Source organism: Liolophura sinensis, chromosome 7, assembly GCF_032854445.1.
Source record: "Liolophura sinensis isolate JHLJ2023 chromosome 7, CUHK_Ljap_v2, whole genome shotgun sequence".
NCBI lineage: Eukaryota > Metazoa > Mollusca > Polyplacophora > Chitonida > Chitonidae > Liolophura > Liolophura sinensis.
The window spans coordinates 47,048,733-47,075,598 of NC_088301.1; the positions used below are offsets into that span (position 1 = coordinate 47,048,733).

General features: G+C 38.7%; 1 protein-coding gene across 7 annotated transcripts; it reads left to right on the top strand.

Annotated features, from left to right (window-relative positions):
• The first annotated feature begins 10,745 nt into the window (after positions 1–10,745).
• LOC135471399 (uncharacterized) lies at positions 10,746–25,268 on the top strand. 7 transcript variants are annotated; one of them, XM_064750621.1, is made up of 10 exons: positions 10,746–10,813; positions 16,273–16,500; positions 16,902–17,020; positions 17,589–17,694; positions 18,053–18,357; positions 19,302–19,467; positions 20,498–20,569; positions 23,345–23,474; positions 23,737–23,882; positions 24,887–25,268. In XM_064750621.1, the coding sequence occupies exons 3-10, from the start codon at positions 17,015–17,017 to the stop codon at positions 25,219–25,221; spliced, it is 1,266 nt and encodes a 421-aa protein (XP_064606691.1). In that variant the 5' UTR covers positions 10,746–10,813; positions 16,273–16,500; positions 16,902–17,014; the 3' UTR covers positions 25,222–25,268. The 7 variants fall into 7 exon arrangements, with proteins under 7 accessions (XP_064606691.1, XP_064606689.1, XP_064606693.1 ...); XM_064750619.1 differs by lacking the exon at positions 10,746–10,813 and adding an exon at positions 10,878–10,950; XM_064750620.1 differs by lacking the exon at positions 10,746–10,813 and adding an exon at positions 12,233–12,625.
• Positions 25,269–26,866: the final 1,598 nt, after the last annotated feature.

Here is a 26,866-nt window from a genome sequence, read left to right on the forward strand (position 1 = left end):
GTACTTGATGACCTTCAGAGTTAATACTTGATTGTTCCTGCGGACAGAACTCTTAGTAATTTTATATTTATCTGCAGGATTTATTACTATCAGGTTTTTGTGGAGGAACTTAATATTATAACAACTGCCGCAACATCAACGCATTCTATAACGAGGAACTGTTTGAAAAACATCAGTCCTTCCTTAAACAGAGGAGTATATCAGTACCATCTCGTCACACCGACATACCACAATTTTACTGGATTCCAAAAATGTATAAATCCCCATATAAAGCTCGCTTTATTGCGGGGTCAAAAGGCTGTACCACCAAACTTGTATCCACTCTCTTAACGAAGGCACTACAAGAAGCAGTCATTTTGGAATAAGTACTGCCATGCAATTGCAAAACTTCAGGCGTCAACCGTATGTGGATACTTAAAAACTCTAAACGTCTCCCTGAAGAACTAGACGCTCTAATACACGTACCGCATAATGGCACATCTACTTGGGAATTCTCCACTTTCTATACTACTATACATTCCTCGCACGGATTTAATAGACAAAATTCCATCACTAATTATTTCGGCGTTTAATGAAACCGGTCACCGCTATATTAACGTCAAAAGCAACAAAACATTCTTCACTTCCCCTACATACAAAGGTTACCACTCGATATTCACTGAGTGGCTTGAATTTCTCATTAATAACATCTATGTGAAATTCGGGGAAACCATATATCATCAGTGCATAGGTATTCCGATGGGTTCAAAGTGTGCCCCGTTTTCAGCCCACCTATACCTGTTCTCACAAGAATACAACTATATGCAGAAACTACTAATAAGTAATCCTCACCAGACCCGATTTTTTCTCATTCACTAAACGGTATATTGATGATCTTCTTTAAACAATCCATACATAGCAAAACCTGTGAAAGCTCTTGACCCACCTTGGATGGATTTAAAGGAAACCACAGACACCAGATGGTACATCTTATATGGACCTATATTTTATTATAAAGACCAAAAGGGTTTCCTCTCTCGCAGGCTTTTCAAGAGGGATACGGATATATATACGGATCCTGAGTTTGGCGTACATATCTCGCCTTGTAGTCAGTGTCAGGGTTATTCCATCAAACGCCTTCACTCCAGGTTTTTTAAAGCTTTACAACGTAAATACAAAGCATCCAGAATCTGAAGCGTCCTGCTTTATGGTCGTCTAATTCCGTTTATCCCGGGGGTAGAGAACGAATATTCATCCTGTTGAATGAGATTGCCACGTTGGATATATCAATAGTTGCAATCAAAGTGCATATATCACATATTTTGTTATCGAAAAAAGAAATTCTAGCATGGTACACGATTTGAATACTGATTTCAGTCAGATCTCAGTCGTCTAGAACATACCTTGCGTCTCTCCAACATCAGTGAAAACTGTTGACTGCTTCTCTTTGCACGATTCCGTCCTATTTTCGTACTTAAGATACTTTCTTTGGTTGTTTGTATTAAACGTTGGTTTGGGAATTGACCTTGCGATTATTGACCTGGAACGTCCTTATTGGCTGATTGCAGGTATACCAATGTCTGTTTCGACGCATGTATTCACCTGTTTTCTATGTGAAGTATAGTTCCAATGTATACTTTGTGTCCAGGTTTTCCTTACTCGGGACGAGCAAATTTGTAGGATGGGGTTATGTGGCAATTTCGAGACAATGCATTCAAACATGTCAAATGATTGCATGGCATTTTAGGGGTTAACCACTGCCTTGCCCATACAGTGTAGATATATGTTACCTGTGAGTTTTCGTATGTTACACGCTACATGCGATCATGGTTCATAGTGAACTGACGTTTTACTGATTAATGTAATATTTTTACCATACAGGCTCATCTCCCTTTTTGGACGATTCATATTTTCATTATTAAAATCTATTTGCAATTAGATTTTTGCCTCACAAGATTACATGCAGTATTTCTCTTTGATGATGCAGTGGGTTTTGTATCACCCACTCATCAGTGCACCGAGAACCATCCTTGGTACCTCATGAATATTTGTAAGGGTAGACTATAAATACGGGGCAAATTCACACGTTTATCTCGGACCGGCTTCACGTTCACATATCAAATTCAACTTTGTTAATGTGAGGCAGGCATTTTGCATATATAGCAGCAGATAGACAAGTTGTCAGCTTTGAAGTGGGATTTCCGCATCAGAGCATGCAAAGAGAGCGATGACACAGTTATTCCCAAGCAGTGGGACTGACTTCCACAGTGATTCGGACAGACTTTTCCAAACCGTGATACAGACAATTTGTCTTAAAGTTAATAACTGGGATATTCTGGACCAAAAGTTTCCAATTCCTAAGTCTGTGCTGTAACTTTTATAAACTAAGAAAAGTTGCCTACCCGGAATATGAAATAAGTTTTCCTGGGTAAATGCGACTGGGATTTCCATTGTCGACTTAGTGAGACCTCTAGTCCCAAATTTTGGACCAAGTACGCACGAGTTTACAGTGGACCCTTTGTGGAACGACATCCCCCATAGAGGAACTGAAGGCATTTTAGATGATATTCTCCCAACCATGGATGACATGATGTCTATTTAAATATGGGACTAACATAACAGTGCCAGTTTAAATCTAGTACGGGTATCAAATCAGAACCAAGTTTATGCCACTCCCACCTTTGATATATATGTATAACGCAGTGAACCTGCATCAAATAAGGTACATGCCATTTCATTCGCATGTATACGAGCACACACATATATACTATATCTGAACATACTTGTCTTACATTTTAATAAATTGTTGCCCTTGTTTGTTGAAACTTGAAATCTAATTTTTCTCGGTTATTCGAAGTTCAGAGCTAACAACTGGTTTCTCACATATGGTATTAAATGACAATAGACTGACCGGAGCTGACATTTAAACGAATCTACGTCTCCTGGGGTTCCACAGTTTGACATTGGATGTTTCACGCTACCAATACTGATTTTGACGGGAGTATTACTGAAATGTGGTTTCACTAGTGTTATATATTGTGTCTAAGAACTGAAATATCTATCGATTAAAACTGAGATGGAAAACCGCTACAATATTTTAATCATACATCAGAAATAACCCCTTATTATAATGTAAGGAGCAAAAAAAGCTCCATTTTTTAATTTAGAGCACAAGGTATTTTTGCCTATTTACAGATGAAATTATATTTTTCTTCCTAGAAAATAATTCTTGTAACTTTCTTGGCATAAATCTACAGTCAGGTGGAACTTCATGCAAAGCTATAAATACAGATGCCAACCCAAAGTTGTCACTCTTGCTTGTAATGAGCTCAAGTCATGACCAAAACTGCTGATACATGTAAGTACTATTTCGGCAATTAACCAAACTTAAGGTAATTTTAGAGCATCAAATAGATTTTTTTTTTTTTTTTTTTTGATTGGCGTTTTACGCCGTACTCAAGAATATTTCACTTATACGACGGCGGCCAGCATTATGGTGGGCGGAAACCGGGCAGAGCCCGGGGGAAACCCACGACCATCCGCAGGTTGCTGCAGACCTTCTCACATACGGCAGGAGAGGAAGCCAGCATGAGCTGGGCTTGAACTCACAGCGATCGCATTGGTGAGAGACTCCTGGGTCATTACGCTGCGCTTGCGCGCTAACCAACTGAGCCACGGAGGCCCCCATCAAATAGAGGGATTCTGCTTAATTAATATAGATTCATGCATATAATTCTGATTTGTTTATGAATATAATATTGCAAACTTATAATCGACACAAACTGCAGTTGTTGTTAAATGTAAATGTATTTAAGGCTGCCTGACACAAACTGTGTCCAGTGAAGCGTGATGACTTGTTTAGAATACGGTGGCCCATATACGACATTTTCCTTTTTTTCTTAACTTTTGTAACTTTTTCTTAGGTTTTCACCCAGGTGAAAACCTAAGAAAAAGTTACAAAAGTTAGGAAAAAAGGAAAATGTCGTATATGGGCCACCATACCAGAAAGCTTACAACCAAGAGCATCGTTCTAGACTTAAGCTCAAAACATGTGCATTTGGTCTTGATATCGCTTTCAAACGATATTTTCAATCATAATCAAGATGCATTATTGGCTCAGGGAATAGGTGGCTGTCACTCACACTCTCTCTAAAAGGACATGTCAACAATGGTGTAGGTTGAAAGGTAAGAACAAAATAATATTTGGAATATTTTAATTACTTAATATCATAAAACTCCGTAAATATACGCTACACTAGAAATTATGGTGCATCTATATGAATATTCATCATTTAAATTTCCTTGAAATATCCTCCTAAACTTTGAAAAAAACAACTAACAACAGTTAAAGACGATCGCAAAAGACAAGTCTGGTTACCGTAATCAGACTAATGGCAAAGGTACGAGTCATAAAATTTACAACAAAAATCGGCTAATAAGAAAATGACGAGACCTTCGAATATATTCAATTACCTGACGGAATATTAAACTATAATGATCGTAAAATAAAAAGGTGACATATTCATAGAGACAAAATACACCGCTTAGCCTTATCAATGACCATGGCTTGTCCCTTGTTCCATGACAATTACTGTTGGATCTCAACGACCAGAACTCCTGTGTGGCACACATCTCCATGTTCTCTCTTTGAATAAAAGTAACACCTTTTTATAAAGAATCGATGTCGCTAGTAAATGTACGGATCTGGTCAAAATGTTTTAAATTTGCTGCTGTAAATCATTTACCAAACTTCAGAATCCCGAAAAAGAAACCGGGAGGCAAAATTACAAAACGCGTACTCACCTGAAGCTATCATCGCCACCTAAAGTCAGATGGAGTGAGCCAACCAGACCGCGTGCGCTCACAGTCACTCCTGCTATCCTAATGTCAAAGACAGAATGATCTGATACCACACAAGTAGATCAAATGTGTTTGTGAGGATTGACAGAGACCAACGAAGCTTACTGTGTGTCATATTCGATTTCATACGCCCCGCTTCCAAAAATTGCCTTAAGTCTGGTCAACGCAACTGGTCATGAAGATTTCCCTACAAGGGAGATAACTCGCAAGGCGAACAGGTTACTTCTGGGATCTTTGGAGATGTTCAAATTGAATTTACGTAAAAATTTCAAAACCAAACCTAAATTGAAAAAATATAACCAGATAATGAGTTTTTATTCCATCGACGGGCCGAATAAGGGCTTGTCCAGACGGCTTCTATGAGTGTTATTACACTCATAGTATCAACTGGTGGCCTATCTCCTCATTCTTTACTCGATCACCCACTGATAGATAGGCCTATAGATCCATTCTCCGATGAAAACACCTTCGTAACCCAGCTATCGGAAAGCCATTCAAATGGAAGAAATGCCTGGGGCCAGGACAAATCCATACACAAAATATTTTTGGACAGTTTACCTCTTGTGATCAAATTGAAAGCTGACTGGCTCCACGTGAGTGCCAGACAACTAAATAAATTATCATTTATATCAATAAAGAAATCTCAACATTGATATACTGAGCTGAAACTTAAGTTTTTCGGATGGCTGGCCAGGTAAATAAGGAAAAAAATAGGCCTGTATGTTCGCCGACCGACAGTGGAAAGTCAGTGTACTTTTGCCTTGTCGAGCGACTCGAAGTCATGGCAACAACAACAACAACCGCCGATCAACCAATATTTTAGAAGATTGTTGTTAAAATATTCCTAACGGTCAGTAAGTGGATAAACATACTACAAGTGGGTTTCCAGGCGTGAGTGTAATCATGGTAATCATGGACATAATTGCCACTGTCAGGCTAAACATTCTTCGTACAACGGATGTGTAACCATGTTTCATTGGTTGACACAACTTTTAAAGATTCATGTCATAGGGAATTCCCGAAGTGGACCTATAATGGCTCAATATTTATCAATGGGTGATCAAGTAAAGATGGACTGTATGAGGTTACACTTCGTTTTGTGAACAGGCCTTGCGATTCTTGACCTAGAACGCCCTTATTGGTTGACGACTGTTTCGACGCATATATTAAAAAGGCTGCACTTGCTTTAGGCCTATATGTGAACTACTAGTCATTTTCAATCCACTTCGCTCTTTAATTGTCTCAAAAGGATGTTACGATAAGTTTTTCCACATGCTGTCGTCGTTGTTAGGTGCGCAATCATCAGAAAATTTGAAGCCCAAGAAAGTTTTTGATTCGCTTATTACACAGGTATACAAAAAAAACCAAAAAAAAAAAAAACATCCATCTCTTGTGGCTGTATTCTGCGCCTGTTCGGCGAATGCAGTGTTTTATCTTAGGTGGATTGTCCATTCAGAAAAATTCAAAATTTTCTCTGAATTTTGATAACAGATAACGCATCGTGCCTCCTCTTTTCGTGACGGACTAATTTCTTGTCGGATTGGGCCTTACGGGTAGGCCTTAAAGCCAAAGAAAACATTGAAATAAAGTATTTATCAGATGAAAGACCATTAAACACTGTTCAGGAAAATAGTGTCATTTATTTTTTTAGAATTTTTCAAACCGACTAAAATGCATTTAAAACATAGGATTCTATGCTGATCTGTTAGGACCCAGAAGGTATCAGTGACGTCACATCAATTGTTTTGGCTTGATTTGGCTTGTCCATTTGTTGAATGCATTCATGCCTCTCAATGAAGATGCATTTTGAATGATGAAATATGTGTGTAAATTGGCAAAAAGCTGAAGTGATATCACTGGCCCCAATATGGTCAGAAAAGGTCATAGTAGAATCCAAAGTTTTAAATGCATTTTACCAGGTGAAAAAATATTCTAAAAAAGGATAATATTTAACGGTTTTCCATCTGACATGTACTTCATGCTAGTGTGTTCTTTCGCTTTAAAGTATACGTAGATAAGAAAAATGTATAGCATTATTATCCAGATAATGTATTTAATTTATAAATCTGAAATAAATCCCAGCTGGAAAACTTATGTATTTAAAAGAATATTCATTGTGAGCAGGATTCGAATTCCAAAAAGATTATCAGTTATCAATGAGAGCAGCTGAATCTGAGTCGATGGACGCTTTCATGGAGCTGTATGCCGATTTCCTGGGGCCGTACGGCGCAAGATATCGGGTATAGTTGAGCTGCAAACCTGGCCCCATTTTCACAAAACTTCGTAAGTCACACACACCAAATAAAGTGTTACTGATTAACACGTTAATGTGTTCAAAGTGCCCCAGTTATTAACACTCGTGTTATTCTGGTGACATGCATATGTTGATATGATAACGTTTGTGTTAACTGCGAAACGGATGGAAATGAAAACGAGACCCTTAACACTTTTAGCCCGGACTTTGGAAGGGGCTCCCCGGGGCTCCAGCCCAGGGCCCCGGCGCTTTAAGGGCCCCGAATGTTGTTTTGTATTTTTGTGCATGAATAGTGTGAGAATGCCTTAATTTTATCACAGAGGATTTTGACGTTGAAAAATGTTCTAATTTTCTTTGACAAACGTCTATCATGAATGCTTGATTCTTATTGGTCCAAGTTTGACGCATCTTACGCATTAGGAGGAGCATCAGTGAATATTTTCTCACGATGGCAGACAACAGAAATTATGACAGTGGAGCGCAGAAAAGAAAGAAAAAGAAGATCGCGACAAAGAAATGACAAAGAAAATGCCCAAGCTGACAGGCTTTTTTAAACCTCTTAGCGGAGATGGAACAGAACATCGTTCCTCTCCGTTCCTGAAAACGTTAGTGTTGCTGCTAACACCGGCACTACGGTCCCGCCAGAACCTTTAACTGTGGCTGAATCGATGGCTGATCTGGCGCCTGTGGAATCAGAGGCGCCAGATGTAACGTCGCCAGATGTAACTTCGCCAGATGTAACGTCGCCAGATGGAACTTCAGCAGATGGAACCATGATCATGGATAACCCATACAGTACTGATCCTGCGCATTGGGGGAAAATTGACGAGTCAGTGCGGGCTTACTGGGCTGAGCAAGGACTGGGGAACTGTCAAAATATGAATGCTAGCTTTCAACCATCGGAACGGGTGTACAAATATCAGAGGCAGCTCTTCTCCAGATCGCACTTTAAACGTAAGATCGCAAATGGTGAGTACATCCAAAGACAGTGGCTGCTTTACTCTCCATCCTCCGGAGCTGTGTTTTGCTTTGCATGTCGCATTTTCAGCGATGCTAAAACCCAGTCATGCTTTGAAACGGGTTTCAGTGACTGGAAGCACGCATCACAACGCATGAAAGAGCATGAAAACAGCGAACATCACAGAAAAGCAATACTGACATATATTACACTTGCAACAGCCAGCGGAAAGATAGACACAGAACTGCAGAAACAATTTGAACCAGAGTGTGCTTATTGGACTGAAGTGTTGAGAAGAGTTGTGTCTGTTGTCAAGTTTTTGGCAGAGAGAGGACTCGCTCTTAGAGGCTCCTTTGACATTTTTGGCTGAACTGATAATGGGAATTATCTAGGTATTCTGGAGTTAATCAGCGAGTTTGATCTCTTTTTGAAGACTCACATAGAGAAATATGGAAATGCAGGTGCAGGGACACCTTTATATCTTCCAAAACATGTGAGGAGTTTATTCACAGATGGGTGATCGTGTTCTATCAGAAATAGTCAGTGAAGTAAAAATGGCGAAATACTTCTCCATCATTGTTGATGCAGTCATACTGGGAAGCTTTATGTGAGTCTGTATTCAAGGTTTTGGAAGAGATGGGGATTGACATTGCAAACTGGAGGGGGTAATGCTATGATAATGCTGCCAACATGTCTGGAGTATATAAAGGACTACAAGCACGAATAAAAGAAATTAACCCCCTAGTTGAATGGGTTCCATTTGCTGCACATACCCTGAATTTGGTCGGAGTAAATAGTGTTAATTGCTGTTTTGAGACAGCTGATTTTTTTCCAGTTTGTGCAAAACCTATTTAACTTCTGCTCTAAGTCCACAGCAAGGTGGAAGGTGGTGACAGATGGACTGCAGCCTAATGCAAACAAGCGCATTGAAACATTGAAGTCTCTTTCTAACACTAGATGAGCTGCACATGCAGATGCCACACAGGCAATGCATATTAACTATGCAAACATTCAAAAATAGTTGAAGAACATTGTAAATGACACAGACCAAAATGCAGCAACAAGAAATGAAGCAAGGTTACTTGACAAAAAAATGGACAAGCTTGAAACAGCCTTTATGTGCACATTGTGGCATTGCATTCTGCAGCGCTTTGAAAAAGCAAGTGTAGCTGTGGATTTGGTAGGATCCTTGCGGGACTACATTGGAGGTCTGAGAGATCAGTTTGATAGTTTTGAGTCTCAAGCAAAGGAGTTGTCTCCAACAGTTTCACCGGTTTACAGAGTTAGCACTCAAAGACCAAAAAATCCAAAAGCTTTTTTTGGAGAAAGCGCCACCTCAGAGGTTGAGATATCAGCTCGACAAAAGTTCTCCACCAGTGTTTTTTGGTGGTTGTTGACAAACTACTTTCTGAAATCGATCGCAGGTATGCTGCATATGATAACCTCAACAACACGTTTGGCTTCCTGAACAATTTTTCTGATGTTACTGTTCCAGAGCTAAGAAACAAAGCATCTCATCTCCAAAGTAAATATTCAGCTGACCTGGAGATGGACTTTGTGGAGGAGATTGTCCAGTTTAAAGATTTTATTCGTAGTAAAGGCATCACATCTGCTCCATTGCTTTTACAGTTCATTAGGGAAAAGAACCTGCAGGACATCTTCCCATATGTGGATATTGCATTCAGGCTTTACCTGACATTTCCTGTCACGAATGCAAGTGGTGAAGGATCATTCTCCAAGCTTAGAATAGTTAAGAACAGGCTCAGATCCACAATGGGACCATTTGACTCTCATGTCTATTGAGAGTGATCTAGTGAGAAAGCTGGACTTTAGCGATCTTGTCATGGATTTTGCTGCAAAAAAAATCCAGAAAAGTAGGCATCTTTTCAAGGTTTATGCCAAACTAATGCCTATAAGACTTATCCATATTATAACCCTCATTACTGAAAGGATTTGGTATTATTGGTTAGGGTATTCCTTTTAAACTTTAAAAACTTCAGTATTGTCTGATCTCTTTTTTCCAGGAACGTTGTATTTGTTTATATCCATGTTCTGTCTGACTGGCAGGGAAGCACAAGTAGGGCCCGCACATTGGCTTAAGCCCAGGGGCCCACATCCTCCTAAATCCGGCCCCGGTTATTACCTGTCTATATTGTTTTACATGTGTATTATTTTTATATTTGGAAACTTTCTGATCATTATGAAATGATGTTTGCCAAAGGCCGATTTAAAGGACAGTGGTATTAAAACGCATTTTGTTTTAATTTTATCATGAAATGTTGAGAAATAAATATAATACATGTCATATAATATACATTAAGTTGGACTTAAGTATGCCTAGTTTATCTTTGAGGCGTACTGACAAAACTCATCTTAACTAAATATATTTGTATTTAACAAACAATGAAAAAAAATGATAGGTATACACAGGTGTTAGTTAGTATTTATTTTCAATCAAGATTTTAATAAAATACTTCCTAAACTCGAAATTAACACTAATGTTAAACCGTTAGTATTGACTTCCGCTGAGCGTTGTTCAAGCACGTGATCGTATATTCCAACCGTTATATTTTTTAAATGTATTACCGCCATCGTCCGTTACTAGTAAAGGTAAAACATAAACTTGCTACTCTTACGAAAGGAATGTAAGCAGCAAAATTCGTTTCATCGTGTGTTTGTATCGGTTTCGTTTGTAAAATTCAAAACAACTACATCTTATCTTCAAGAAATACACATGGATGATTACTGTTGATTTTGGAAAGGTATGCATCGTCGTTTTTTTTCGGTTTCATTCTGGGTGTGAAACTTATATGCATTTCCACTGGGCTAAGTTGGCGATACCGCATGGTTCGAATTAATAAGTTGAGAAGTTTCAGTCACCAACCAGTTCAGTTATTTGGTAAGTCCGCATTGTTTTTTGCCAGTACAACATCTAACAGAGATGTTTGTACATTTTGTTAGTTAGTAAGAAATGATTAACGTCAATTCGGCCATCGGAAAATATAAATATATGTTGTTGTTGTTGCGATACTATCTCAATGTTAAAGAATAATACATGCTTATTAGCAATTTTCCATTAAACATTTAATATCATATTAGCGTAACGCATTGCATAAGCATGAAATGAAACTGTCTGATGTATATTTATTGCATTTAATACTTAAGCCTGGTCCTAGTAAAAATTTGTTTGGTAGAAATGTAGGCTTATGAAAGACACACACGGGCACTTGATTGGCATGCGACAGTGTCTTAAAACAGACACCAAAATGAAAGATATCTTAACATTAAAATGTACAGGGAAGTCAACAAAAATTAGATATATTCTCATACATGTGGCTGATAAATAATAATCGGGAATTATATCGTATGTTAGATGCCAGTACAATCTGCGAAGCGTATGTAAATTGAAACAAAAAACACAAAAGTCAACTAAAAGAGCTCCTTCCAAAATGTCTTTATGAATAAATATTCCAAATTATATTAGAGATTATTTTCCAAATGACATCAGAAGTCACTATCGTTTCTTGCAATACACATTAACTTCAGTTTCAATTTAAACAATATAATTACGGATATGTTGAATTGAAATGCAATATTTATTAGTTATCTACATGGTTTACTGTGTTTATAAAAATGTGTGTTCTTGCATTTTCAGGTTGCTATTTGTATGTGAAAAAAAAATACATACCACAGCATCTGATGTTTCCACTGAAACTCACCAGTACCCTAAAACAACTTTATCACTTACCCTTACATACATACATACATACATACATACATACATACATACATACATACATAAATGATTGGTGTGGAAATTTCACTTTTGTTCACTGCATATTTGGCATACATGGCCATGGAACATCAGTGTCCAATGTGCCTTTTCTGTGTTGAAGATTTTGCAGCTCTTACTAACCATGTAATTAGGGTACACAAACATGACCCCAGGTTCTTAGTGTATTGTCAGTTTGAAGGATGTAAGTATAGCACAAATAAATGGTCTTATTTCAAAACCCATGTAAGTCGGAAACATAAACAAACCCATATAGATTTTGATGGTCAGGATATCAATAATGAAACTGATGAGCAAATTTATGATCATGTCAGTGATTGTGGACCTCGGTCAGCTCTACCTGAACATTATTTAACTGCAAGTTACTTGCTGAGACTGGAAACTTCTGCGTGCTTGATGAACTCATTTGATACAGAATATTATAGAAAGTGTTTCTACAAAACACATAGTAAGATGGTACCACCTGTTGGCGTAGAGTTGGGAACAACACTAAAACAGCATCTGGGCAAAGTTAGATCTGTAAGACAATATGGTTATCTTGTAACTTTTGTAGAGCTATAGTCCAGTCCCGAGTTTAAATATTGGGAGGAAAATCCTCATAAAACATCAAATGAAAATGTAATGTTTGATATTTGTGATGGGAAGTATACGGAATCCTCTGGTCTTACAAATCATATTTTATACATGTAAACATGTAGCCCCATTCCCTCCAAGACAGCCCAGAAGTCAAGACGTGTTTTGCCAAGATCACAGCCAGTCTTCATTCATACATTTCACCCAGGTAAGAATTTAACCCTTGTGGTCTCAGAACACTTCCGTGACATATGTAATTGTTGTTACATATCCACTAATCTGACTCTGCCATATAGGATATATTATGCACATCTTTTTGAGTAATTTAAGTTATTACTTCGGGTAGCCATTCACAAGTTAGTGTGATCTCTGCAAAGAGATACACACAGTCTAAAAGGATTGGCTGAATAGATTTCAGGAATTTACACTAAGAAACAAGTGGGATAACTGCTTCTCTCATCAACCTGTTTACAGTGAAAATATTTGGTTAGCTGTGTTATTTTTGGGTAAACCTCCACATTGGAACTATTAACCCACTTAAGTAAACTAGTTTTAAAAAGTGACCACTGTTTACTTGAATTAATCTGGAATTTAAGGATTATATGTATCAACTACTAGCTTTCGCCTAGACTTACTTGATCTCCTAACTTCCAAAACAGATAGTTCCTCTTACACTGGTTAACACATGGTCAAGCCTAATTCCTTTGTTCGAGCTGACCATGCCAGCCTCCAGTAGCTACAGATGTGTATTGCCTCAGTGTATGTAAGCAAGGTGGCAGCACATCTGGAATGGATTAACTTCTCCTTGGCATCTATTGCCCCCAATGACCCCTGCTGGTTAATCCCATCCTATCAGCCCAGCCTCTATCAAGTGGCTAAACAAGATGGAGGCACCAGCAGTACACAGGCCAAATGAAAACTTAGTACATCAGCAACCACTTGTAACTGTTCTGAGTTTCTGTATTTAGTTATGCCTCAGTGATTGTCCTAACACAACACAATCCTCAGAAATTATATATCACTGCAGATGCACATATACTGGAATTTATCATACTTTTGGACTTAGACATTTTGAGTCCAGTGAACATGTTCTCTATGGCCAGTCAGTAAGCATTTGTTATTATTGTTGATAGATACATATATATAGATATTAACTTTGTATATACAGTTAATATGCATATGGGCTATCGCGTGGTAATATTGTGTTTAGTTTATAGATATTATCAAAATCCCCTATCTGACAAGCATGTTGATCTTATATTGTCCCACTGATGTAGACCTAGTCAATTATTGTTCCCTTATGAGGAATTGCATACATACATTGATAAATGGTTATCATGTTTAAATGTTTCCCTCATAATTTGTTATTCTGTCTAAATGCGTAATTTGACATTTTGACTACCTTAAGAACAAGGGTTACCAGCACATACCATACAATGACATGTCACATGCATCACATAAATGTGGTTATCATGCGTGACCCGTATCATTGTTCCTCATGCGGTAACCGTTCTGGGTTGTACAATATGTATACAGCCTCTAGTATAAAAATGTACCACTCAGATTATTATTGTATACATTAGTCTACACTCTTGACTTGTAACCTGTATGTTAAATGATCGAAAGAGTGATTTAAGAATGTTATGTTTTGGTTGGAGGTGAAGGTCAGCTGGCATAGACCAGCATGTCTTGTTATATATGAGATATGACCTGGCATCATAAAATGCATTTGTACCCATCATGTGGATACACTGAGTCATCTAAATTTCTAATGGGGGCCCGGCCCCTTATTAGCCTGGCAACGTACTCGACATTATGTTTAGATGCCTCTCTTAAACAGGATACCGGTAACCCTGTGGCCCTTGGCCTCTCTTGTATTGACTATATTGCAATCATTGTTAGCATGATGTCACTTGGTTTTCTAGATGCCATGCTTAAACGTCACATGCATTATGGTCTGACTGTCAGGCTGACCTCTCAACTTCAACCTACCTTGACCTACATGTATGTGTACAGGTCGCTGTGTATACATGTGGACACACATGTAACATGTCTATTATATAATTGGGTTAATACTCATATCCAACGCCTTAACTTGTTTAACTTACCTGTTATGATCATATGGCATTTCTATTAAGTCTTTGAAAGCTAAGTTCTAAATTATTTACTCATTAATACTTGAAAGCTCTAGTAGCTCTCCCCATTCCCTCCAAGACAGCCGAGCAGTCAAGACGTGTTTTCCCAAGATCACAGCCAGTCTTCATTCATACATTTCACCCAGGTGCTGTACCGTCTTGACTGCCAGACGTTACTCTCTAGGCTGCTTCTCCTTGTAAGTCCCTCAGCGGGAACACTGTCCAAACTCAGAAGGAAGGAAGGAAGGAAGGAAGGGAAGAAACATATTTACAGATACTCCTACTCTTATACTGATTACCTCTGTCTCACGTAATAAATTCCCAGGCTGTGGCAGTTGTGAAAACCCACCAGAGCATTTGCGTTTCTTTGTCCAGCATATATTTAATACTTGTTTCCCCAAAAGCCAGTCACGTGTCCACCCGACAACGTAAGATAGTCTCGCAGGTGATTGAACCGCAGACAAACAGGTCTTACATACAGATGATATAGAAGTTGTAAATCCATTGGGAACACATGTTGAGAAACACAAGCTGACCATGTTCTGTGCCACTTTTGGAAATATACCACCAGAATATAGATCAAAACTCAGTGCTATGTATCTCATTTGTACAGCAAAGTCCGTCCCGCTTAAAACGCATGGCAGTTTTCGTCTTCTTAAAGACGTTATAGGCACGGTTACTAAACTTTCAAGTGGAGGAGTGACCATTAAAGTGGATGGACAAGACAAACTGATTGAAGGAGCACTAATTATGCGTTTTGAGGCCAAGCATGGCCACATCACATTTCATAAATGGACGAACTTTAAGAACCTGCCTCTCAGTTTATCAAACCTTCACCAAAAATGGTTGTGCTCCCAAATGCACAAATGCTGATCCCAAATGCTGACCCCTCTTGGGACTCATCTAATTTTTTTATATGCTGGAGATCATGTAAAAGGAGGAGAGGTCATGAAAGTGAGAGAGTTGCCCATTTTAACACAGCAACTTATAGTCTTCTCAGAAATCGCAACATATGAACAACTGTACAAAACCAGTGAAGTTACTGTCCATGGTTGTACATTCCGGGAAGGGTGTGTAGTTACTCTTGGGTATGACAGTGATCACTATCCATGCTTTGGAATGGTAGAGAACATCTTTGTCAGTGAGCAGAAGAAATATTTTCAGGTGCAATTGGCATTGGTGGTTGATGTGTGTGAACATGTTCTATCTTATGTCGTGGAATTTGGAGACAGCCGTGCCATTGTACTATATGAGCGTTTATTCTGCAAAATGCCTTTGTCAGTTCATCAGTATGCTTGAAGAAATTGCATTTTGAACAAGTATGGATATTCTTCCTTCAACATTCAGTAGGAGCACATTTACAGTAAATCTGATTTCTAATTCTGTTGTGTGGATGGCTATAGGTGAAGACTACTTTCAAACTCTGATAGTGTAATAATACCAGACAGTACTAAGATGATTTAGATTGGGATCGCCTTGAGCCATATGTGTGCAATCCAAAATGACTACCACATCAACAAACAACACAGAATTTTAGGTGGGGGACATAGCTCTGCAGTGAGGGCCGATTTGTTTCACATTTTTTTTCATTTTACTCTTTCCTCAACACGTTGCATTTTCTGAAGCCAAACGATAACATTCAAATATTTACATCACAACACTTTCAGGATATTTTCTTTTGGATTATCAAAGTGCTCTTTTTTTATATATCCACCTGCAGCTAACCTTGAGCTGGGTTCGACTTGTACAAAGCTCGTATTGGAAGAAGATGGCACTGATATTGATGACGACGAAGTATTGCTCGAGTACAAAACCAAAAGCCTGAATGCATTGGAAGATGGAGAGGTGTGGATGTCCGTAAACCAGAACAGTGGAAAGCCATCTGAAGGTTCTCTGAGAGCTGAATGATCAACAGAAACCCATGGACCTGTCAACTCAGCCTCACAAGGCATATTGCTCACTGCGATAGTATTTTAACAGATTAGAAACATATTCTTATGATATGTGTTACATTTACAGGGGTGTGAATTTTTTCTACGTAACCCATGCTGGGTCTCGCAAATTTACCTATGGTAACCCATAGTAGGTCACGCCATTGAAAATTTATGGTAACCCATTGGGTTACCTTGAAAATTTATGGTAACCCATTGAGTTACCTTGAAAATTTATGGTAACCTATTGGGCTGCCATAAATTTCAGTGGTGAGCCCTGCAACTCACGGTAACCTAGGTCTGAAACTTGAAGTTTGAAAGCTAAATACCACAGTTTTCGAAAATGTACTTTAACAGTGCGTGGGTTTTGTTAATTCATGTGTTCTGGATAAAATATCATGGACGCAAACTATTGTAGGTACTCCACGATCATCTGCCAAAGAAATGCAGATGATCCGGACAGTGTGCGACCAAGAATACATACAAGGTTAGAGTGGGCCATGACGATTGCTGAGGACAAAAAATGGGCCAATGGATGTAAGTAGAAGCTCACTGAAAAAGAATGCTGTTTTATTTCTGTTTGTCTTGGTAAGGATTGGTACTGCTAATGTTAACACCACATAGCTGATGAGATTTAATATATCGGGTGGGCATAAAAAAAATGGACCATACTTTGACACTCAGTATCTCCGAAACCCTCTTACGGCAGCTTCTAAAAATTTACTCACTGAAAAGCCATTATGTCCTAAGTATACAGACCAAATTTCAATTTAATCCTTTAAGATTTCTGTGTACATACTACTCAAGCTATGATGTTGAAAATTGGTCAATATATTAACAAAATCATGCCATTTGAATGTCTAAAGTTTGAAAGGGTTTTGAACAAAGGATAATGGAGAAATGCAGCATTAAAATATGACCAATTTTTTATGCCACACCCGATGTATCTGACATGTAACAGCATGCCCCCAATTCTGAAGTGTTGAAATAAATCACTCAACAGTTAAATCTTCAGAACATATTATTTATGTATTTCTTGCTGTATATGTACTTCTGAGCAGCACTCCAAAGAGCAAAGATTTAGTCTTGTTAAATTTCTTTTTAGGAAAGTGACACTATGAGGGGGAAATACTGCTCATTCAGCACCTTTGAGAAACTCGTCATGAAGGATCGCGGCAAAGGGAAGAAGTCTGTCCTGCCTTTCCATTATCCAGGGCAAGTGCAAGGTGCAACCACATACTAAGTGCCATTATCAATTGGTAGCCTTGAAAAGTGATATCATCTGGAGATCAGAGTCTGATCAGATTTCCACTGACTTTCTGTTAGACGCTGACATCATTTTTGCCTATGTCACATGACGCAATTGGAGTGTAAGCTTCTTCAGATAGGAATTTATGAAGTTAGAGAGCAGAAAACTGACTTCAGATAATGTGAAAGCAGATTTAGCATGAACACAAATTTCTAACAGAACTTAGAGGTGGGGGAATTGTGAATATTCTTTGAATATAGCAAACCATATATCCAACAATATTGACGAAAGTGCTAATTTACATTTGTTTTTATATTCTTCAGATTCAGCAGTTGGATACAGTCCCCGGAAAAACCTTCAGAGTGCTCCCTTGACACCTCGATCTCTTAGGCTTTTCCTTGCAGGCGACACCTTCAAATGTGCCTATGTGTTGGCAGATCAAGAGTTCATACTTGCAAGCACCGAGAATGTCTTCAACATACTAACACTTCTCATGGCTGTGCACTATGTTTTTGATATGTCCTATCCAGCATATATTCCCCTTCCCTGGGTTATACTACAACACTGGGTACTGGAGGACCCCTACACTGAGAAGATTTGTTCTAACTGGATAAAACTTTCAGAAGTATTAAACCAGGCTACACCTCCTGTCTCAGTAGTAAACTGATCACACAGAGTAATAATATAACACGTTACTCATGTGTAAGGCGTTTTTGATCCACTGACCAATGATAAATTGTGCTTGTTTGCATTTTGGTGTGTGTGTGGGATTCCACTGACTCATGATAAATTGTGATTGTTTGCATTTTGGTGTGTGTGGGAATCCACTGACTCATGATAAATTGATCTTGTTTGCATTTTGGTGTGTGTGGGAATCCACTGATTCATGATAAATTGTGATTGTTTGCATTTTGGTGTGTGTGGGAATCCACTGACTCATGATAAATTGTGATTATTTGCATTTTGGTGTGTGTGGGAATCCACTGACTCATGATAAATTGCGCTTATTTGCATTTTGGTGTGCATTTTGACTAGCTACCAAATTAACTTTTACATCATCCCATGAGAACGTGGGTTTTATTTGCTTTTTCACCGCTACTTATGGTTTTAAACCTGAAATTTTTTCGTTTTCCTTTTTTATATGAAAACTTTTAAAAAATATTTTTTTTTACATGTATATTATATAAACCACAATTGATGAAAGAAGTATGTTGCATCAAGCAATCTATTGGCTAATTTTTGATTTGCTAAATGCATTTTGGCCAATCGGCCTAGAGTACTTTGTAATTTCAATAACCAGAAATAAATGTTCATAAAACTTTTAAAATACGGTTTCCGTTTTTTTTTTTTTTTTTTTTTTTTTTGAAAATGATTTAATTTTATACATAGCATCCTTATGTATAACCTAGTATAACCTCGGTGTTGTTGATTTAACATCTAAACATGGTTTACGCGTTTAATTTCGTGTGTTAATTAATAAACATCTTATTTCATCGCGTATAAGTGTTACTAACAGTGTTATTTTAATAACACTTTTATTTGGGGTACATTTCTCGTAATTTTTTTCAGAAAAGACGTTGTGGAGGTTACAGTGCCATAAGGCGACGTCATTCACGAGAAAAGTTACGAAAAACGGATTTACGAAGTTTTATGAAAGTGGCCCCGGGTACCCGTTTCACAAGGCGAACGTATCTACCATGGCGACGTAATACTACAATACTGGATGCCACGGAAGGCATGTAACATTACTTGCGTTTTTTTAATTGGGCCTCAGGGGTGTCACCGGTGCACAATATAGTCTTATTTTCCTAATGTGTTCAGCTATGGAGTATCAACCAATAGAAAAGCAATATTTTTTCCTCGGTCAACTTCTTACATGTCTGATTTTACATGCTAGTTAGGAAAAGGTGCATGTAGGTGTCAATGTCATAAGATCCTCTGCGTGTTATCAGACAGACAAGCCATAAACATAACTAGCATCACCCTATTTTAGACCGCGGACATCCGCACATTTGCAGTTATACTCGCGCCAGTATCCTAATTCACTCACACACCGCGGTAAAAATATTGTCAAAATAACATGGGGAGTTAATATAAAACTCTGCTTCATCGCCTCATAAATCCAAAACCAAGTTTTGTTGACGTTCACAATTTATATATGCTGTGTACATCGTACCGTTGTCTAACATACCATAATTTCTGGTTATTATCAGCCGCACTTCCCTTAATACCGTCCAATGTTGTTCTTTTCTCTATTCCGTCCGATGTTATCTGTCATCGCGTCGTCTGCTTTCTGCTGCCGCGAATGAGTGAACTGCCCGGATGTTCGCGGTTCTAAATATAGCAAAGCTGTAAAAGACAGTTTACAGGCGCTGTACATATGCAAAGTGTGGTCTTAACAGCCCTCAACCTACATAGAAGCCAGATAATGGCATGTATGGTATTGTGCAAACAAAAACGGTGAATACCCGCATGCGTTTTTGTTTAGTATAGTGTTACACTTACTAGTGTTTAGTATAGTATTAGCCTAGACTATTCCAGGATATGATTTGGTTGACGTTACGTTCTCAGGACAGAGTTTCACTAGCAGTGAGAACATCCAAACAGCGCATGGCAACGTCATAAAGGGAGCTGATCAACCAGTCAGACTAGACGCTGTCGGTCGCCCTTGATGTTGTTGAAGTGGACCTATATCGAGAGTTGTCTCTTCCTTCTATGATCACCTTCATAGTAGGCATATATAACTATCTGTTTATTCCCCACAGATTGGATTACGTTAGACGCTATGCAGAGAGCCACCCAAGCCGTTGCCCTTTTGTTTTTTCTGTCATTTGCAGGTAGGGCTACTCTATTTGTGAATTTTATAACCTGTGGATTTATACAATGTTTTGCAGTTTAAAATTGAAATACTCTCAAAATGCAATTCTGTACAAAAATACGCAAGATATAAACCACATGTACTCATTAATTGTTACAAGTTTGCAAAGGAACATGCATTAATTTGTACCAAATTGTGTACCTGAGATTCACATTTTGTTTACATGGCGGGCTACACAAACACATGCGCACAAAACGGTACACATTCCTGAGAGTAGATCTACGTCTTGGGATCATTTTATGCTATCGAATATCATCCCGTTACTTCAACGTACATGTAATTTTTAACGGAAGTTGCACCTCCAGGCTGCAAATAACGGATTGATCCAATGATCGTCAGGCTAGTTTTACGCAGCAATCGTAACTTGCGGAAATCAGGATCCTTCAGACTTTCTTCTGTGATTTCGGGGCCTCCGTGGCTCAGTCGGTTAGCGCGCTAGCGCAGCGTAATGACCCAGGAGCCTCTCACCAATGCGGTTGCTATGAGTTCAAGTCCAGCTCATGCTGGCTTCCTCTCCGGCCGTAAGTGGGAAGGTCTTGCAGCAACCTGCGGATGGTCGTGGGTTTCCACCCACCATAATGCTGGCCGCCGTCGTATAAGTGAAATATTCTTGAGTACGGCGTAAAACACCAATCAAATAAATCAAATAAATAAACCTTCTTTGATTTCAAATAGGTTCATTGGAGCATAACGCTTGTAGCTCAACAGAACTGTAAGGCCCCTATACCTTTATTGTAGCAGTAGACGGCTTAGGCCAGTGTTTGCGTCATTTTCTGGCCTACTAGTCCTAGGACTAGTGAGATAGGTGAATAAGGGGATCTTTCTCTACGTATCGCATGTCGGTGTATAAATCTATACACAGTTTATTCACAAACATGGCTCACAACTTTATCAAATCATGCCGGTAAACGTGCACTTCAAAACATATACGGGATCAGCAAAGCATTGCCCAGGCCCAAGATCACAAAGCTGTCTTAGACTTAAGTCAGACTTAGTCTTAACTTTTGGTATTAATTCTGTACTTAGACCCGAACTTAAACACATTTTTTATTTTGTCGTGTAGAACTAAAATAACTTTCAGTATTGACAGTATTCCTCATGTAAATCACAATTTTAGCGTTTAGCGTTATTTTGAAGTTATAAGACTAAAGTCTGACTTACGTCTAAAACAGCTTCATGATCCTGGGCCCGATGCCACAAAGCCCTTTATGACTTAAGTCAAACTCTAAAAACTCTGTATGATGTTAAGTTTTAGTATTGGAAGTTTAAACTTTGACACATTTGCCTTAGATAACATTGATGAGCTGTACAAAGGTTAATTTCTAAAACCGAAAAGTAAGCGCTGAGATCGTATTTCAAATTTTGAACCTTAAAGGCCATTGCAACGTAGGTTGTAGATATATAAAGTGCACCAAGCGAAGGGCAAAGTACGCTTTATGAAACAAGCCCCTGTCTTCTAAATAGCTGTAGTGTCATTATATGTATACTAACTGTAGAAGAACAAAACCAGTACAGCGAAAACAGTCCTACAAGCCCCTCCGGCAGATTTGTTGGGGAAAGGTGGGGGGGAGGGGGGAGATAGGTGTAGGCGGTGCAGTGATGTTAATTGCATTTTCATAAACTTCATTGGTGTAGAATTACTGAAAACACTGTGTGGTCATCACATTTAATAAACAGTGACATGAAAACAATCATATAAACATCTGCATAATTAGGTTATAAGTTTGTACAACAGAATGGCACATACCGATATCATGTCAGTATGTATTAACCAGTCATAAGTTTGCCCGTCATATGATATCAGTATATATTTATAAGCCAAAATTTACATGCAATATCCACGTGCTCCATGTATGACTAGAGAAAGAACGTAATCCGACATCCATGTAGCCGGTATACTAACCAATAAATATATTAAACCATTAAATGTAGCCATATAAGCTGGCATAAATAAACTTTATTTATGCAAGTTAAATGTTGAATGTATTTTTGTTAGCAAAACTTCTGTTATAAAGATATGTATTAATGGCCACTTAAGTAAATATCATGGCGACTACATGGGTATGTAGTTAGTTTCATGTAGCGAACTGGAGGGTATAAATTACACCATGCCACGTTTCTTCTACCCATCATTAAACTGGAGGATATAAATTAACCCAGGCTACGGATTTTCCACTGATCGGTAAATTGGAGGATATAAATTACACTATGCTACGCTGCTTCTATCGATCACTAAACTGGAGGATATAAATTACACTATGCTACGTTGCTTCTATCGATCACTAAACTGGAGGATATAAATTAACCCACGCTACGTATTTTCCACTGATCGGTAAATTGAAGGATATAAATTACACTATGCTACGTTGCTTCTATCGATCACTAAACTGGAGGGTATAAATTAACCCACGCTACGTATTTTCCACTGATCGGTAAATTGAAGAATATAAAATACACTATGCTACGTTGCTTCTATCGATCACTAAACTGGAGGATATAAATTACACTATGCTACGTTGCTTCTATCGATCACTAAACTGGAGGATATAAAATACACTGTGTTACGTTTCTTCCTCGGGTGGGTAAACCGGAGTATATAAATTAACCCATGCGACGATTCTTCCACCGATCGGTAAACTGGAAGGTGTAAATTAAACCATGCTACGTTTCATCCACCGATAAGTAAACCGGGGGTTTATAAGGCTTAACTGATATACAGCATATCTGCTTTCAATTTTAGATGCCATTAAGTGCAGCTTCAGGACTGTGTCCGACAACAACACATCATACACCGAACACTTGTTTTACTGCGTCTCAGAATGCTGTGGTGATGCATGCTGTCCTGCAAAGCCCTATATTTACGAGTGAGTATAATGAGCAACGTGGAACTATAAAGGGTGAAGTTGTCAGCCACACCTTGGTAGTCTATGCGGATTATTTTCTGCAAATCCTTTTCTTTATTGAGAAAAAAAATCGGAAAACTCTTCCACGAAAGTTTAGGTGTGAACCTATTTTTCGCAACGCCTAAATGACGGAAAGACTAAACATCTCGATTTATCCCAGCTGTGTGTCAATTATATTTGAGCACATGCACTATATTACTTACAAAATGTAATTTTCTTTCAGCACAAAAGTAACAGAACGATTAGCTGCGGCTTTCGCCTGGGTGTTCATTGCAGCCACTATCGTGATCGTGCTGTCCTGGACCAATTTGAATGAGCATGTGGCTAGATATTTGCGACGCTGGAAGGTTACAAGGGAAACTGTATCTTGTAATTATTATCGTTTAGTTGTTAGATGTTGTATCCTATTTTCAAGCAGAGCACTACATTTAAGTGAGAAATAAACTTTTTTTATTGTAAGCTTTTATACAGAAAGACTTTAAATCCTTGACTGTAAGCAAGAAATGGGTTATACTGTGTTAAGAAGTTTGCGAATGGCCATTGACCTATAGGGTCTATAACAATGTTTGGCGAAAACCCATATGAGACGAACATGTTCATGTACACCCTCATTTAATCAGCGGCTACATATGCGGACACGTCTTTCGTGTAGGCAATGAATATGACCGGTAGAGAAGTAGCTGCCAATGAAATGAGTCTCAGACACATAGATTAATTGATTTGTGCACTAAATTTGTCACTATAATGATGACAGTCGGTTTTATGGGTGGAGGAAACCGGAATGCCGGCAGTAAACTACCAATGTTTGGCATGCTACTGACGTATTTCTCCACGTGTGGCGTATAGACTTGCACGCTGGGTTAGTGAAAGACAAATCATCAACGAAATTGGGTTTGCCAACGACTGCCTTACAAGTACCATCGACCACACATGTCGCTGTAACCTCACTAACAGTGAGCGTGGGAGAACAATACTGTATGGGTTAGAATGGGAGACTCGAGGACCAGCAACACAGACTGTCCAAATGACAGTAGAACGCATCCTTTTCGTCTGTGACCTTGTTGTGCGTGTGTACTTCATATATGTTTTATGAGCGCTCAAACACCGATAATTGTGAAGTAAAGGAAAGGAAAGAACAAATGAACTCACGTCTTGATACAGACGGGAAAGAGTTTCACGAGTTCCCATTTATTATTACAACTTTCATTTAACCGACGATGTTCTGCTTTTGTGAACAATGATTACTTCGCAACAGTAGCAGATAAAGAGACATTTATATGAAATTGTTTATCCGTAAACCTGTTTAATTTTTTTTTTGTAAACTGTCTGTTTGAATTGTATATCAAGTATATATTGGGTATTCTTTTTAACAGTGACGTCCGTTGATAACAGCCCTCGGTCTATCCCTAACTACGACATTCCTTCGATGGCACCCAACCTGTACACCCAGATGCCAGTCCTAGTCCCCGCGACCACGATCGACGCTAGTAAACACTTGGCACCAACAGACAAAACCAATAAGTGTCTGAGCAACGAGGACAAAACTGCTCCTTTGACAAGCCCGCCATCTTACCCTTCGGTTACGGGACAGCCGGAAACCGAAAACAAGTCTGAGCCTTCCAACTACCATAGCACTTCATCGGGTGAAATGGTTGAAGGAGGCAATACAGAAGCCGAAATTGGAGACAGAAGTAAACTGTTACAGTAATATAACACGTATGTTGAGAATCGAACTTTCCTGTAATAAAACTGTGTAATGACATCGTTCTATTCATTGATTGAGGCTTCATCTGTTCTTGCCAACTTCAGTTGTCTTTTTCGATTTTTCCAGTTGGAACATATGCAAGTTATGTAACCAATTAAACAAATATTAGATTGTTGTGTGCCAGCATTTTCGGATCGTTCCAGCTTCATAAAACATATAAGCTTTTCTATTTATTGTCGTTGAAATTCTTTACTGGAAGCATAAATGTACTGGTGTCAAGACGAGCCCAACAATGTAGGAGGAAAACGTCAAGTCGAAGCTTTGATGTTTATCTTCGAGTTTCGCTTTAATAAGGAAGGTCAACAGCCAAACAATATGTGGGTTTTACTAAGAATACATGTAGGAACACCCATATCATATAAACACAGCCTTAATTCCGCCAGCGAGTTGGTCTAAACGTAGTCAGTATTCCATTTAACTGTGGGTAGGTGAAACCTGTTTGGAAGTTAATGTGGCATAAGCTAGTTGAAGGTTAAGCAATAATTAATTTTAAGCCATTCATACTAAATTTAAAAATAACCTAATGGAAATAGACGTAGATGGCTATACATGCACAACAGCGAAACAGCTTCGGCGAGCTTCGACAGGTATGTAATTTATACCTAAGCTGAAAAAGATGTCATCTGAATAAGATATGGGACTCTAAATGTTTATTGTCATGCGTTTCGGCAGTCTAGCATATAATTTCCACTGTTGTGACACAACCTACTTATGCTGCGTGGGTCTATACTTCAGGAGGAAGTGTGTCATTTTTCGTAGTTTCACGCCCCCAAAACTAATTGCGCGTTGCGTCTACGGTGACGTGTTAAAAGGGAGACAATTCGGTTGAGGTCTGTAAGTTTTAGTAATGACAGTCGCCATTTCCGACCAGAATTGTACACATGGTTCAAAATCCGTACCACGTGACCCATTATGCTTTTCTTTCCTCCGGAGGCAGATTATAGTACCATACCGTCACTAGAGCCCACCCAATAGGTGTTCATACAGGAACAATCTGCCCCAGGTTAACTCGACCGTGGGAAAAAGGAAGGACTTATCTTGGAAGCGTAGAGGCTTTAAGTCACACTTTACTGTGTAAAGACAGCTCAACGCCATATGTGGGATACGTTCCATTTGCTATCCTATGGACATTTGAAGGGACAGTGTCCACTGACTCGGAACTCGGCTCAGGTAAGATCAGCTGAGGTGTTTCGAGTGAGTGGCCACTGATGTGTTCCATCTGCTACCCCGTGTCCAGATTGAATGTAGGTTTTTATGCTGCATTCTGAGTTTAGTAATGCGTTTCCCCGGGCTCTGGCCGCTTCCTCCCAATTTATAACGCTTGCCGCCGTCGTAAAAGTGAAATATTCTTAAGTACGGCGTAAAACACAAAATAAATAAATAAATCTCATCGTAACGTCATTGTATTGTGGTGCTCGTCATTCATGCTTTAAAAAATGTGGCAGTTTTGGTAACGTCGTTAACGGTGTTCAAACGCCCGGAGTTAAATGTTCCCTTTGTCATGATGACGTCACGTCAAACACAGCACGACGCTACAGTTGATACATTGAAACGTTGTAGACGTTGCGCCAGAATTCATTTTTAACGT